This window comes from Hippopotamus amphibius, chromosome 3 (genome assembly GCF_030028045.1).
Source record: "Hippopotamus amphibius kiboko isolate mHipAmp2 chromosome 3, mHipAmp2.hap2, whole genome shotgun sequence".
Lineage (NCBI taxonomy): Eukaryota > Metazoa > Chordata > Mammalia > Artiodactyla > Hippopotamidae > Hippopotamus > Hippopotamus amphibius.
Genome location: NC_080188.1, coordinates 196,122,049 through 196,138,764, shown reverse-complemented (window position 1 = coordinate 196,138,764; position 16,716 = coordinate 196,122,049). Strand labels below are relative to the sequence as shown.

Sequence of the window (16,716 nt, the reverse complement as noted above, 5' to 3'; positions counted from 1 at the left end):
TAGTTCTCCTCAATGACAAATTCTTTTGTTTCCAAAGGTGACCAAAGAGGATGCTGAAGTACCTAAACTTACATGAACTTAATCTACCACCTAATAGAGGTCTAACAAAGTAGCAGCCAAAATAGGCAGAAAAGACCCTTGACTGAATCTTCCAAGTAGCCAAAATGCATTGCGCAAAAGGGCTTCAGTCCACGTGTTTCTGCATCTGTGAGATACATAAGGCTTTTGCAACATTGTTCTGATGTGGGGCAAAGAAAAATGCCACCGACCTGGAGCTCCTTTTGTGTTTTTTGCCTGGAAGGAGCTGGTGCTGATGGAAGGATATGCTTGGAGAGATTAGAGGTCTGGGATCTGCCGCGGGAAGCGCTGACCCCAGAGAGAACTCCATTCCCAGGGGTTCCTGCCGTCAGAGCAGTGAATAGGAGTGGATTTCTATAATGGGCGAGTGGAGATGTCAGGCTGGACCACTTTGGGGAAGACTGTATGGAAGACAGTCTAGAAGAAAAAATCATTCTGCACAGAAAGAGTATGATTGATTTGCCTGGTAGTACCATTCTTCAGTAAGTGTGAGCTCAGAGATGTAAAACATCAGCATGCCCGTGGAAACCTGTCAGGCAGGCATGTCTCAGTGCACCATCGAGTTTAGTGACATAACACCCATATAAGTTGTAGCATTTAGAAGCCGGCCGCCCCTCTCCACCCCAGCCTCCAGCAGAATAAAACCATTGCAAGGTTTTAGCACAACCTGGTGGTCATTCTACTTCGTACAAGAAGGTGTGGAAAAGCATTCACGTGTAAAACACCATGTAAAAACACCTCTGCGTGACACAAATTTTCCCAGAGAAAATACAAACCATTCCCATGAAATTTACTGTTCTGCGTTACCTAATAATAAAATACGAGCATAAATCAGTAAAATAAAACATATGTTTTCTCAAATTTGTTTTTATTCAGCACTCACTTGAAAGGACATACATATTTTGGATGAAAAAGTGTCCTGAATTGAAAATGGAGACTGTTTTTTTCTTTTACTCAGAATTAGTATTTCCATAGAGTTGATCTTAAAAATTATTTTTAAAGTTAATAACTTGGTCTTCATCAACGAAATAACAAGTTGGAACTTAAAAATAAGTTAATGAATTTTTTAATAAAGAGAATGTTCTAGGAAGTCCAAATTTAAACACAGAATATTGATATTTTGTTTCACCTCTGAGTGATAAAAAAATAGTGTAAAGTAATTGTATAACTTATTTGTCTTATTTTCTCACCCTAGCATAGAAACCTCATTGAATTCATTTATAGTGTATGTGTTTATAAGTATTTTTCTTTTTTTTTTGGAGAATTACACGGTGCATTTATTTTTTCGTGTGGATCTGGCAAAAGTTTTTGTGTATTGATATTTGGTGTTTTGTTTTTAATTTTTATTTTATATTGGAGCATAGGTGATTAATGTGGTGTTCGTTTCAGGTGTACAGCAAAGTGATTCAATTGTACCTATCATGTGTCTATTCTTTTCCAAATTCTTTTCCCATTTAGGTTGTTACAAAGCATTGAGTGGAGTTCCCTGTGCTATACACTAGGTCCTTGTTGGTTATCTACTTTAAATAAGCTTCATCAAAACATTTCCTAGTCCTCATCAGACAAGGGCTGGAAGGGCTGATGTGACTGAGGTTACGGATTGGGCTGCCAGCTCAGGGAAGATTTACTTTCCAGGGAGCATTGAGGGACTTATTGCCTCTGGCAGTTTAGATTATAAGTTATTGGGGTCAGAACTGTTTAAGTCTAAGAATTTTAAATCTTCTTTTAAGATTTTTTTTTATAGTTTTTGAAGAAAATTTCTATCACGCGATTATATAAACAAAGCGAAGAATTTCCACATTCCATGTCTTATAAACCCACAGGCATGCGCCTTTGGTGATCTGCACATTTTATTTAATGGTGGTACGATTTTTAAAGGGTGAGCTACCAGTTTTGTCTCTGAATTCATGAACCAGTCTCACTCTTTGAGTCAGTGATCCGTTAAGAATTACTACGGAAATAGGACTATTTTGATAACAGAAATAGGACTATTTTGCTGAAGTTGGAATGGAATATTTACTTAGCTCTCTGTAATAGGCTCGGTGCTGAAGAGCTACACACAATGGAAAAAAAAAAACGTAAAAGCTTCTCTTTTTTAATACTACCAATAAATATACTTTCCATTGGTAAAACTTACTTCTTTGGGTGGTTATTTGCATTTGTATAAAAATGAGCTATTTCATGTGTATAAATGCCTCATTTATTAAAAATACAGGTCCTCATGAAAAAAATTCACCCATGTTTTAAATGCCTATTCAGTAATAAAATCATTTCACCGGGACCTTGTAAAATTCACGACACATTGCATTATTTGTACTATATATTGTACTGAAATGATAACAGCTGTTTTGTTAGATAAAGTGGAATTGCTAAACATGCACCCAAATGAAAGTTAATCACGTGTTTAGATTTGCACACCGTCTGATGGGGGAAAAAAAACAAACCTCCAATTACGACTTCTGGGGCATTGTTTTTCATTAGCTGCTTCAAAGCAATCCCCTTTTCTTATCTTAAAACTTGGTAGGCAGAGTGTGAAATTAATTTGAGGTGAAGTAAGAACGCCACGGAGAGAGGGCCTAGAACCAGACGCTTCCCTCCAAGACAACAAGTCCAACCCAGAGGCCTGCGATGGGCGATGGTGAGTATATTTAGTTTCCCGAAGCCCCTCCTCTGAGCTCTTCTCTGAGCTCCCCTCACGGCCCGACCCCTTCCTGTCCGATGGCGGGAAGACTTCCCCAGGCTCCGGCTCAGTGTTGCATGAGAATTAGCTCTGCCCTCTGCATGGGTTTGTGGCAGACCACAGAGTCCCCCACAAATTTGCTTCCTTCCAGTTAATAACACTGTCATTAAAATGTCCCCAGGGCCTACCATGTGTCAGGTGCTTGAAATACAAGTGACAAGCTCCCTGGGGCATGAGCTCTGTCAAGGTGAGTCATGATGAGGGCAACGCACAGGGGTGAAAGGATGCCATGGAGGGATGGCGGACATCGTCTGTGGGGGAGGAGAGTGCCCGAAGCTGGAGAGGACAGCACAACTTTTGTTCTTAAAGGTGGGCGCGACGTGGATGAGAAAACACGGTAATGACGTTAAGGGCTGTCTATGTCATCATCATCAAGTCAATATTTCACTTGAGGCTGATGTAAATTTATACAGGCAGACCTTGGAGATATTGTGGGTTCAGTTCCAGACCACTGTCATGAAGCGAATATCCCAATAAAGGGAGTCACGTGCATGTTTCTGGTTTCCCAGTACATGTAAAAGTCTGATTGCACTGTGCTGTAGTCTGTTGTGTGCAACAGCGTTATGTCTGCAGGTATGTACATTTCTTAGTTTAGAAATACTTTATTAATATAAGATGCTAACCGTCATCTGGTTGCCACAACCTTCGATTTGTAAACAATGCAATATTTGCAAGGTGCAACAGATCGAAGAGTAATAAAACAAAGTATGCCTGCACGTGAGAAACGTGAAGGATGACCTACAGCGTTTACAGCACACCTGGTGACCACTGTAATGTTCTTGCTCCTGGAATTTGTTACAGAAAGTCCACACGCATAGATTCAGACATAGTTCTTGATTTTGAGGAGCTAGGTTTCCTGAAAGAGACACTTGTATAAAAGTTATGATGAAATGTGACATACACAAATACCATGGTAGAGCTATAGTCACTGTGCAGGGACAGTAAGATGAAGATGGTGATAAACTCTCGCTGAAGTGGTAAGAAGACACTTACAGAGGTAATGATGTTTGGGATGTGTCTTAAAGGCATAGAAGTTCACCAGTCAGTGAAAAGAGCTTATTAGGTCACCAAGAAAGGACAAAAGTCTAGAGTTGGGCAAAGGAATCATAGATAAAAACAGACGATACCAGAAACAGGACAAAATGGTAACTAATATACTCGGAGAACTTTTCCCATCATAAAGTATCAACATGAGGTGATTAAAAATGAAGATCCTGAAAATAAATTAATTCATTAATAAGAATTCTTGTTAATAATATTATATTTTAGAGGAAATAATCAATGTAAGATAGAAAATGAAGTTGAAATCTCTCAGAGAGGAGACCAAAACGACAATGAGGTTTTTTTTTAAGAGCAAAGTAAGTAAAAGAAAATTAGAGAATTTGGAAATTCAATACACAAAGAAGGTAATTCTCACCCCCCACCCCCCCCCAACCCGCACACACACAAAGAAGAATGAGATGGGGGCTGGGGAAGAGAGAGAGAAGAGACTGAGAATTAAAGAGAGAATGAAAAGGAGGAAGGGAAGAAATCAGCAAAGACAAAATACAGGGAAATTTCCCCCAAATGGAAAATATTAGTTTCCATATGAATGGGCCTCTCAAGTGACTAAAACAGTAACATTAAAAAGCAAACAAACAAAACAAAACCTGCCCACATCATGGCACTGCATTGTGCATAACAGATCCTAAAATATCTCAGGAAGGAAAACAAGAAACCTCAGACACCAGGTTATCAGGAATCAAGTGGCATCAGACTTCTCAGAAGCAACAGCCAATAGTAGGAAACCAAAGAGAGATGCTTCTAAAACTCTGAAGGAGGGGACTTCCCTGGTGGTGCAGTGGCTGAGAATCTGCCTGACAATGCAGGGGACACAGATTCAAGCCCCGGTCCTGGAAGATCCCACATGCCACCGGGTAACTAAGTCCATGCGCCACAACTACTCAGCCTGCACTCTAGAGCCTGGATGCCATGCCACAACAACTGAGCCCAGGAGCCACAACTACTGAGCCCATGAGCCACAACTGCTGAAGCCCACGTGCCTGGAGCCCATCTTCCACAATGAGAGAGGCCACCGCAATGAGAAGCCCGCACACCACAAGAAAGAGTAGCCTCTGCTTGCCACAACTAGAGAAAGCCTGCACACAGCAACGAAGACCCAACGCAGCCAAACAAATAAAAAATCTGAAGGAACCTAATGGATGTAGAAGTTTGAACAAATGTCCCTAAAAGAAACCAAATATATGGAAGAGAAATTCAAAGTCATAGTAAATGAAAAAAATCATGAAAAGGTAAAATCTAAATATAAGTTGAAAGTACAGAGAGCCCAGAAGTAAGTCCACACATATATGGTCAATTAATTTAAGACAAAAGAGCCAAGAATAAACAATGGGGAAAGGACAGTCTCCTTAGTAAATGGTGTTGAGAGAACTGGACAGCCACATGCAGAGGAAGGGAACTGGACAACTGCTGAATGCCACACACAAAAATTAACCCAAAATGGATTAGAGATGTGAACAAAGGACCTGAAATTGTAAAACTCCCACAGAAAACCATAGGGGTAAGTTCCTTGACATCAGATCAGTCTTAGTGATGATGTTTTTTTTTATTTGACACCAAAAGCAAAGGCAACAAAAGCAAAAATAAATGTGGGACTACACTGAACTAAAAGCTTCTGTACAGCAAAGGAAACCACCCAAAAAATGAAAAGGAAGAAAATATTTGCAGGTCATATATATGATAAGATGTTAATATCCAAAATATAAAAGAACTCATGCAACTCAATAGCAAAATATCAATCAGACTAAGAAAGGGGCAGAGAACCTGAATAGACACTTTTCCAAATAAGACATACAGTGACCAGCAGGTACGTGAAAAGATGCTCAACATCACTCATCATCAGGGAAATGCAAATCGAACCCACAATGAGATACCACCTCACACCTGGTATAATGGCTATTGTCAAAAAGACCAGAAACACCAAGGGTTGGAGAGGGCGTGGAGAAAAGGGAGCCCTCATGCATTGCTGGTGGTAAAGCAAACTGGTGCAGCCACTATGGGAAATAGTATGGAATTTCCTTATAAAATTAAAAATAGAACTAGCATACCACCTAGTAATTCCACTTCTGGATATTTATCCAAAGGAAATGAAAACTAACACAAAAAGATATGTGTACCCTCATGTTTCCTGCAGCATTAATTACAACAGCCAAGATATGGAAACAACGTTAGTGTCCCCCAGTGGATGAATGGATAAAGAAAATGCAGTGTACGGGTACAATGGGATGTTATTCAGCCATAAAAGAGGAAGTTCTGCCACTGTGACAACATGGATGGATCTACAGGGTATTATGCTACATGAAATAAGTCAGACAGAGAAGGACCAATACTAGGGCTTCCCTGGTGGTCCAGTGGCTAAGAATCCACCTTCCAATGCAGGGGACGCAGGTTTGATCCCTGGTCAGGGAAGTAGGATCCCACATGCCTCAGGGCAACTAAGCCCGTGAGCTGCAACTACAGAGCCTGTGCACCACAATAAGAGAAAAGCCCGCACACCGCAACTAGAGAAGCCGGCATGCTGCAATGAAGATCTTGCATGCCGCAATGAAAATCCTGTGTGCCGCAACTACTGAGCCTGCATGCTCTGGAGCCCAAGTGCCACAACTAAAGAGCCTGGACCACAACACTAAGCCTGCGCACAACAACTAGAGAAGCCCACACTCTGCAACAAAGATCCTGCATGCTGACACCACAACTCTGGAGCTGATCTGCGCTAGTTACCTGGGCTAATCAAACGAGTCCTTTCTTCCTAAGTGTAAATGAACAAAGGTTTGCCAGGTATTGAGGAAAGTAAGAGAAGATCAGGATGAACAAAAGGAACTCTTTCTGGAGGAAACCACACCCCCCCACCGGATATAATACAGAAAACAGAAGAGAATATTCTCAAACCTTCAACTTCATATTCTTAGAATTTTAAAGGAAGAAAATGGATTTATACAATAAGAGGCTTCTGCAGAAAGAACCAGAGGACCAGATAAATTTACAAATTAAAATTATTCATGCAAACTTAAAAACTCAGTAGGTGCCAGGTGCTCAGGTCAAAGGCGCCCTTCCTCACCCAGACTATGAAGAAACCTGGGACACAGCGTCCATGCCCCGCCCCCGCTGACTCCGCCCACCCCATGTGGCCGCTTCCTGTAACGGTCGCCCCCTAATCCTCATAACCGCCGCCTTTTCCGGTCCCTCCCAGAGCGCGCAGCCAGCCGCCTGCCGCCCGGCCCGGAGTCCAGCGCCTCCGGCCAGCACCGCCATCCACCCTGGGGACGCTGCGAGGCCGCCGCCGCCTGCGCCGCCGCCGCTGTCTGCCGCGTGGCCCCCGCTCCCGCACCTCCTTTCCCGTGGTCTTCGAGGACCCGCAGCCGCCGCCGCCAGCCATGCTGCCCACGCTGCCCCCGCAGGTGCGCCAGAACTACCACCCCGACTGCGAGGCCGCCGTCAACTGCCACAAGACGCTGGAGCACCACGCCTCCCTCACGTGCCAGGCCCTGGCCTTCTACCTCCAGAGCGAGGCCGTGGCCTTGGGGTTCTTAGGCCGCTTCTTCCTGCGCCTCTCTGACCAGCACAACCAGCGCGCCGAGGAGCTGATGCGCCTGCAGAACCAGCGCGGGGGCCGGGTCACGTTCCCCGACATCCCGAAGCCAGACACCTGCAGCTGGGAGAGCGGCCTCAAGGCCATGCAGTGCGTCTTGCTCCTGGAGGGGCGTGTGACCCAGAGCCTGCTCGGCCTGCGCCAGCTGGCCGCCGACAAGCGGGACCCCCAGCTGCGTCACTTCCTGCAGATTCACTGTCTCAACCCGCAGGCGGAGCTCACCAAGGAGCTGGCGGATCACATCACCACCGTGAGCAAGATGGAGGCCGTGGGGGTCGACACGCCAGAGGCCCTCTTCAAGAATCTCACCCTGGACGATGGCGACGAGAACTGAGCCTGGACTGGACTCTCCCAGAGCCACAGGGTGACTGCCCAAGGTCGCCACGCCTGCCTTGCAGACCGCAGTACTGCCCTTGCAGGGAAAGTTCCCTTCAGTTTTGTTCTTCCAGTTTTGCCATTTCTTTCGGTAAAGTTGTTTGGTTCCTGAAAAAAAAAAAAAAAAAAAAAAAAATCTATCTATCTATCTATCTATCTATCTATCTATCTATCTATCTATCCTGCATGCCACAACTAAGACCTGGTGCAGCCAAATAAATAAATAAATATGTTTTAAAAAGATAAATACTGTGTGATCTCATATGTGGAATCTGAAAACAAACAACAGCAAAGCAAAGCAAAACCCTAAGTGACAGATACAGAGAACAGATTGGTGGGTGCCAGAGGTGGTGGGGGTGAGAAGGGTGAAGTGGGTGAAGGGGGTTAAAAAGTACAGACTTCCAGCTATAAGATGGGTACGTCCTGGGATGTAATGTACAGCATGGTGACTATAGTTTGCAATACTATATTGTATTTGAAAGTTGCTTTAAAAGTTCTCATTCCAAGGAAGAAAAAAGGTACATCTGAGATTAGTGTCCACTATTGCTATATGTCCATTATTTCTCAATTAAGAAAAAAGAAAATAAAACTACACACTGTGTCCCAGGAAGACTTCGTACAGAAAGATGAGCACTGTGATTAGGTGGGACTGCTTTTTGAATTTCAAAGCTCAGGAAAGAGTGATGAAGTCATCCACAAGTGGATGCTTAAAAGGAAAAAGGCTTGGGTTGGCTCCAACATTCCACAGCAACAACCCATGGCAGAATTCAGTGAAACAGAGTCTAAAAAATTATTTGTGATCAAAAATGTGACTCCTACATTTTCTACCTCCTGCTGCTGTCTTTCTAGTACTAAGCCAACTTTGGACAGTCTCAAGGATCAGGTCAGAGGGAAACAGCATTGTAAAGAATATTTAAGACCCACTTGACAATGAAATCAAGCCAGTTAGAGGTCAATCAAAATAAGAAATTCAGGCATGGTGAAGCCCTGCAAAGGACTCTAGGCCCCGACTTGGTTCAGATGAAGGTCTAATGCAGTGCTTGCGGCTTGATATTGTGAAATTAGCAATGTGAATAGGAAAAACATGGAGAGGTGAAGAGAAAGTTGAAAGATGTGTGGATATGAAAACTCATTGTCTTGAATAGCAGGAGGACAAAGAACAGTAAGTGAGGTCAAAACATTTTGAAGTTTTTATGATCCTTTGCTTTAAGTTCAATGTGAAGTCATTTCAATTTAATGTATGCAGTAAAAAAAGATAATTTAAGTAGAGGTTAAAATTCTTTCAATTCCTTAAAATTCTTTTTTTTCAGCAAATTCAACTGGATTAAACATAATCCTTAAAAAATAAAAAAAATCTATATTTTGATTTATATTTTCAAATTTTTATGTTTTTATAAATTGTTCCACATTTTTTCTAATGTAAAAAAAATCCTTGTTTATTTTGACCTTCTACCCTCCCTCCCTCCTTCCCTTTCTCTTTCCCTCTCTTGGTAACCGCTCTATATATGGAGACATGACTAGTATAATATTCACCAAAATATAATGTTTATTTTGAAAGTTCAGTTTGGGACTTTTAAAATTTTAAACGTTTTTCAACAAGGTAATGGATTCACAGTTTAAAATTCAAACAGTTATGCTAAGATTTACAGGCTCCTACCCATGTTACCAACCCCACCAGCCCCAACAGGTAAGTACATAACATTCCAGGTTATTCCAGAAGCCTATAGATGGACACTTGCATTGTTTCTAATAATTTCCAGCTTCATAAAAAATGCAATAATTTGTACACGTGACATTTTGTAACTGTATAGCTATTTCTGGAAGGAAATCTGGAGATGTGGGGTTTCTAGGCAGATATGGAAATGCATCTATAAATTTGATAGCTGATGCCATGTTGCCCCGCTCTAGGTCTGGTGAAATCCTGAGGGTCCTCAGTGCCCAGAGCTCCCGTGTAGCTCCCCATAGGAATGGCCATGTCAGTGTCATCTTAATTTGCATCTCTGTCATGTGAGTGAGATTGAGCATCTCTGTGTTTAGGCGTTTCACAGTTCTTGTTCTGTGAACTTGATTCTCCTTTGACCAATTTTTGATTGGCTTTGGGGTGATTTTTAATTTTTATTGGTGCTTTTCTATATTGCTTGCTTTCATGTAGTAAGAACATGTCAATTTTATAAAACGAAACTTATTTAAAAAAAAACAAAAAACATAAAGACCACAGAGGAGGAGTTTGGCTTGGTAAAGTGTAAGGGAAACCCCTTCTGAGCAGGAGAGTGAGTACGATAAGGATAGGAATATATTTTTAAATGCATAATAAGAAATTTAAGTGCGTGGCTTCTATCTTTGTTGTTAATGAATGAGTCAATGGCATCTGATGGAAGTAGCAGCCATGGAGATGCTTGAGTTGGGAAGAGCACTAAGGAGGCTGGTGAAGGAAAATAAGCACCCACCATGTTGTGGTCCTGGGCCAAGTTTGGAATCACCCATATCTATCGGTGCCAGTAGGTAAGTATTTTCTGATTGGAGCAGAGCTGATTTACAATGTTGTGCTTGTTTCAGGTGTACAGCAAAGTGGTTCAGTGGTATATATATCAAAGAATATATATTCTTCTTCAGATTCTTTTCCATTATAGGTTATTACAAGACATGGAGTATAGTTCCTTGTGCTGTACAGTAGGTCCTTGTTGCTTATCTGATATATATTAGTGTGTATATGTTAATCCCAAACTCATCATTGATCCCCCTCTTTCCCCTTTGGTAACCGTGTTTGTTTTCTATGTCTGTGGGTCTGTTTCTGTTTCGTATATAAGTTCACTTGTGTCATTTCTTTGGCTTCCACATTTAAGTGATATCATATGTATTCTTCTTTCTCTGTATAGCTTACTTCCCTTAGTGTGATCATCTCTAGGTCCATCCACATTACTGCAAATGGCATTATTTCACTCTTTTTTATGGCTGAGTAATATTCCATTGTACATATGTACCACATCTTTAGCCATTCCTCTGTCATTGGACATTTAGGTTGTTGCTTCCATGTCTTGGCTGTTGTAAATAGTGCTACTATGAACACTGGGGTGCGTGTGTCTTTTCAAATTGTGGTTTTCTCCAGAGGTATGCCCAGGAGTGGGATTGCAGGATCATATGGTAACTCTATCTTTAACTTTCTAAAGAACTGCTCTCCATAGTAGCTGTACCAATTTACATCGCTAATTATTAGAGAAATGTGACTCAAAACTACAGTGAGGTACCACCTCACACTGGTCAGAATGGCCATCATCACAAAGTTTACAAAAAAATACTGGACAGGATGTGGAGAAAAAGGAACGCTCCTACACTAAAAGTTTTTAAAAATAATAGTAGGCCAAGCAGAGAAGCTACAGGTGCGGAAGTGGGAACAGGGATAGGAGAAATCTGAACCAATGCAGACAATTGTCGGTAGGGCAGGAGGGCTGGTGGCCCAGGTGGTGGCAGGAACTGGTTATCCTGCTGACGAGTATGTGACGTGAGTGCACAGAAAGGGGAAGAGGACCGGGATGCGAAGAGGACTCGAGTTCTCCACGGGGTAACTGGAAATTCCAGATCATACCCAGTTTTATTTTCCTTTTGTTTCCTTTTGTAAAAATTCATATCAAAGCATGTCTTTCACTTGTAATAATTTCAGCTACTACATAAAACACAAATCTCAGATAATATTCCCAGAATGATATCTTATATGTAAATCTCCATATGTAAATATGTAAATTTAGAATTACATTAAATAATGAATTACATACAAAGTGCATCATCTTGAAATGCTACATAACATTAATCTCTTCCTTCAACATTGTATGAATGTAGGGTTGATTTTCTTTCTGAAATTCACATGTTCTCTGAATGACTACAGGGCACTGAATTAAAACATACTATAAAATCTATAGGGAGAAACAGCAGATTTTAGTAATTTGACTACCCTTGTCATTGATTTGGCTGATTTTGACCTTTTTTAACTTCCTGCATTTAAATCGTGAGTAAATATTTTGCTACCTCTTGCAAGAACAAATAGTTTATTTACCACTGACTCTCATCAAAGAGAAATTTGACTTCCATGATTTAATGCTACTTTAAACAGAGAAAACTGCCAAAGCCTGCTTTATTTACAAAAATAACTTGTTTCATTTAAGAAGTCATTTTATAAAACTAAAACCGACTGTGAGCTCAGATGAGAAACACTAGACTGTCTTAGGGGAAACGCACATACTTGCACACACACTGAAAAATCCGGACTAAAGTGTGCTGCCTTTACATCACTGATATGTATTTTCTCTCACAATTCGCATGCCTCCGGCTATGAGGAAAAAGTGCTCCTTAGATGTTGAGCTAGCTCTGATCCCTTGTGGTGACTTGTGTCCTCCAAGAGGGATGCAGAGTTCTTTAGGATCGTTAGACATTCCAAGACAGTGGGAGAAATGTCAAGATGAAGCTTCTCGGACAAAGATCTGATGGATTATTAAAACTTGTAACCTAATCAGAGTGCATCCCCTGAGAAAGACTAGGGTAAGGGAGAGAAAAACACGTTTTTAAAAAAAGATGTGAAAATAGCCATTGCTACAATGTTCCACAGAACTGTTACCTTAAATAGCTAGCGAGTTGTTCTTTGCTATTGTCTATGAAGATCCAATGCAATGTATAAGAAACTGGGAGATTTATCCTCCGAGTCAATTCAAAGCAACTCAAAGCAGAAACTAGATGGCCATTGAGTAAGTTTAGTTTTTTACATATTTCTTTGTTTATAAATTTTTATTGGAGTATAGTTGCTTTACAGCCTTGTGTCATTTTCTGCTGTACAGCAAAGTGAATCAGCTCTGTGTATACATATATCCCCTCTTTTTTAGATTTCCTTCCCATTTAGGCCACCGCAGAGCACGGAGTAGAGTTCCCTGTGCTTACAGCAGATTCTCATTGGTTATTTTACACATAGCATCAGGAGTATATATATATGTCAATCCCAACCTCCCAATTCCTCCCAGCCCCCCTCCAAAATTATGACAAAAATATCCAAACTTTTTTTTAATTTTTAAAATTTATTGGCTGCATTGGGTCTTTGTTGTTGCACATGGGTTTTCTGTAGTTGTGGAGTCCGGGCTACTCTTCATTGCTGTGCACAGGCTTCTCATTGCAGTGGCTTCTCCTGTGGCTCACGGGCTCTAGGCACACGGCCTCTAGGTGCATGGGCTTCAGTAGTCGTGGTGCACGGGCTTAGTTGCACCACAGCATGTGGGATCTTCCCAGACCAGGGATCGAACCCATGTCCCCTGCATTGGCAGGTGGATTCCTAACCACTGCACCAGGAGGGAAGTCCCCCAAACTTTTAGTTTTAAATCTTCTGCATATCCTTTGTTTCCCATCCCTGTCTTTAGGTTGTCAATGCAATGAAAGCAAATAAATATAAATGGAAACCCTTTCATAATGTGATTTACTACAGGTCAAACTCTTATAGATGTAATAATTCAATTCTCTCCTCTCTATTGTATAACTCACACGGCAAAAGTCCTGCGTTGTAACTCACGAGGGGTCATTTAGTCTGGACGAAGGAAAAATCTGAAGTATGGATGACCAGGAAAAATTCCCAGCACATCTTATCTAAGAACATCTTGAGGGAATCCCTTCGTCCAGCCTGTGCTAACCAGCGGGGGACAAGTTCTGTGGGCAACTCAACTCCATCCCATCTTTCATCCCAAATATTGACAGTGGGCAGACCTTTTTCCTCCCTTCTGCCACACCTTCTCCTCGCCTCGCAGAGTGCACATGTTAAGATGACACAATGCAGGGGCTTCCTAGGTGGCGCAGTGGTTAAGAATCTACCTGACAATGCAGAGGTCACGGGTTCAATCCCAGCTCCAGGAAGATCCCACATGCCATGGAGCAACTAAGCCCATGTGCCCCAAAAAAAAAAAAAAGATGACACAATGCATAAAAATTCAAGAGAATATTTCTATTCTCTGACAGGTCATCAGCCTCTACCGGTGGGATTTGTCTGTTATACCTGAGAGGTACTATTGAGTCCAACAAGTTCTCCTTTCCTGGAAAATTAAACGTAATAATCCCAGAGGTCCCACTATTCCTAAGGTAAAAGGTGCATAAGAGGCAAGAAAAGTCTTGGTTTTCCTAGAGAGAAGTACCTGTGCTCTTTTACACAGGAAGTCCACGTCCAGGTTCCTGGCATCCTAGGTTTGGGGACGACTAGGTTAGAAGACCCGAGTTCCCTTGGACTCACTCACCAGGGACAGGGAATGAGTCATATTCTCCACAAATGTGGTTTGCATGTTATAGTCCCTGTTAATGTGTTTCAAATACTGATTGACGGGTCCTCTGACAAACCTACTGAAATGTGATCTGAACAGTAAGATCTTGTTCTGATTACCAAACTGAGAGACAATGGAACAAGGACATTTGTGATTTATCGTTGGGTTTTATTTCCTGGCACTCACTTTGGTGATGAGGTGATCTTTGTTTATACACATTACGAAAACAATCCTTTCCCAGGGGTGTTTAAGAGTGTTTATTTTTGTATAATAACTTCAATGTTGTGCGGTCAGCTAAGCTTACTACATCGTACAGCGTTATTGAGAGCATATATTACACGTGGTTTTGTTTTTGTTTTTGTTTTAATCACGGGATAAAGAAAAGGCAGAAAATAAGTTTAGACTGTTTTTTCCCAAAGTTGATACTCAGGAAGGCAGAAGAGCAGAAGATTGTAAACACAGCCTATGGTGCCAGGAAGAGCTGGTTCAAATCCTGAGTCTGTCACTTACCAGATGTGTTGTAACAGGCCAGGCACCAAATGTTTCTAACACTCACTTCCTCATCTACAAAATGGAGATATTGAGTATATACTGCATAAAACTTGTCTTGAGAAACAAGTGCAGATAAAATAAATAAAATACCTGGCATGAATTATGCCTCAGTAAATGTTCGTTATTATAGTAATAGTATTTTTATTTATTAAGAAATGATACAGGGATATATACCGTTTGATTCAGTTAGTATTGAACCAAGAAAATGCAAAGAGAAATGTAAAGAGGTTTACAAAGAACGATCAAAGAAAATGGACCTTTAGCAGAATAAATCTTTTCACCCAAAATAGGAAATGAAAAAAATCTCCGTTTTGAATTTGTCTCTTTGAAGAACCTTTAGATCCTTCCAATTGTAAAATTTATACAAGAGAACAAAAGTACGGCCTTTTCTACTCATTTGAGCAGATACTCTTTTCCTTTGAAATTGTGCATTTTGAAGTTCTTCATATCAAGAAACACGTTGCAATTAGCCAGGGCAATTACCACTCACTTACATAGATCTAATATAGCGCTATGAGAACATTTTATAACAAATCTCCAGTGTAAATTAAAAATTAAGATCAGTCCTAGTTAATTATAAGAAATAATAAACTTCATATTCAATGTTTTAGCTGGAAAAGAGCAAAAATAGATATGAAGATTTCACTGTATAAGCATGAGAGTTCTGAGTAAAAGCTAAAAGCTTACATTTAAAAAATTATCATTGCAAACACATTTAGCAAATCACTTCATACAGTTTTACCATTGTAGAGAGATATTAAAATGTATGTTTCTTTTCTGCAAATATTCATTTGTCAGATGTAAAATATTACTGTCGTGGGAGCTGAATTTTGAGAATACTAAGTATTTATATCTTTTATTCCCAATGAATTCTGGTACCAGAAATAAAATAAACAAACTCTAAGAGAAACATAACATAGACTCTTTCTGCCTCATAAATATATAATGGAATCCAAACTTTATCCCTAAAATGTACCAGGGTTTATTAAGTTGGAACTTTTTGCTTAATTTTTCTGACTAGGTCTTGGCATTACTAATGGTAGCTCCAAACTTTATAAATTGAATTTTTTATATCTCATGACAGATTCCCTAGGAATGCAAACTGTAGTCATAGACGTGGGTCTATAATTCACATATTGTTTTACTTTTCAAGATAAAAGTCATAGACATATAATTCTACTTCTAGCGCAATGGGCCCCAGCTTCTGAGTGGTGCATGTTCTCATAGAGTAATGGAACTTCTGAATAACCGCTCCTCCATCTCGTCCTTTACCCCAACTTCTCGTGTGCAGAAGAAAAGAATGTTTCTAGCTTGCTCCTGTTAAACTAATAGAAATTACCCTTGCTCTATTTTCTAAATTTTTATTTTGTGTCTTCTCGAAAGGATAGACTCAAGGGGAAAATACACATTTAAAACACACAACATCCACATTTTGAAGATGTCACTTGCAGCTGAAACCTCTAAATAAAAACTTTACTTGTAGATTAGTTAAAATTTAGAACTTTCAAAGGTGAGGAGAGGGATAAATTAGGAGTTTGGGATTAACATATACACACTACTGTATATGAAATAGATAAACAAGGCCCTACCATATAGCACAGGGAACTCTACTCAATATATTGTAATAACCTACAAGGGAAAAGAATCTGAAAAGAGTCTTTGCAGTATACCTGAAACTAACACAACATTGTAAGTCAACCATATTTTAATAAAAAAATTTTAAAAGTTTAGAACTTTTGCTGTTTGCATTTTGAAAAAGTTCACAGAAAAAGTAGACACATATAACGCAAGTCTACTGAATCTGAGACTAAATTTTAACTACATTATCTAGTAAATGGAAACTGATGGAGTTTCCACTGGAGAAACTGAGGCAGGTTGTTTGAATGAGTAATGAGAGAGGTAAACGCAGGTTTTCTTTCTGGGGCTCATAGCTGATGACTCCCATCCCCCTTTCTTTATCAGCCAGGAGAGATGTAAGTAAACAAGGTACATTAGAAACTACGGCTTCATACGAAAATTCACTTCTTTTCATATGTTCACGGAAA

General features: G+C 40.5%; 1 protein-coding gene across 1 annotated transcript; it reads left to right on the top strand.

The window, feature by feature from the left end:
- The first annotated feature begins 3,015 nt into the window (after positions 1 to 3,015).
- On the top strand, positions 3,016 to 7,800 carry LOC130848870 (ferritin heavy chain-like). Its single transcript, XM_057727244.1, has 2 exons — positions 3,016 to 3,155; positions 7,068 to 7,800. Exons 1-2 carry the CDS (start codon positions 3,016 to 3,018, stop codon positions 7,798 to 7,800), a joined length of 873 nt encoding a protein of 290 aa, XP_057583227.1.
- The last annotated feature ends 8,916 nt before the right edge of the window (positions 7,801 to 16,716 follow it).

Bases quoted from the DNA above. Each gene is read 5' to 3' on its own strand.
- LOC130848870 (XM_057727244.1), top strand. From the start codon at position 3,016: ATGAGGGCAACGCACAGGGGTGAAAGGATGCCATGGAGGGATGGCGGA. The intron at 3,156-7,067 runs GTAATGACGTTA...GGTCCCTCCCAG, and splicing joins GACGTGGATGAGAAAACACG to AGCGCGCAGCCAGCCGCCTG.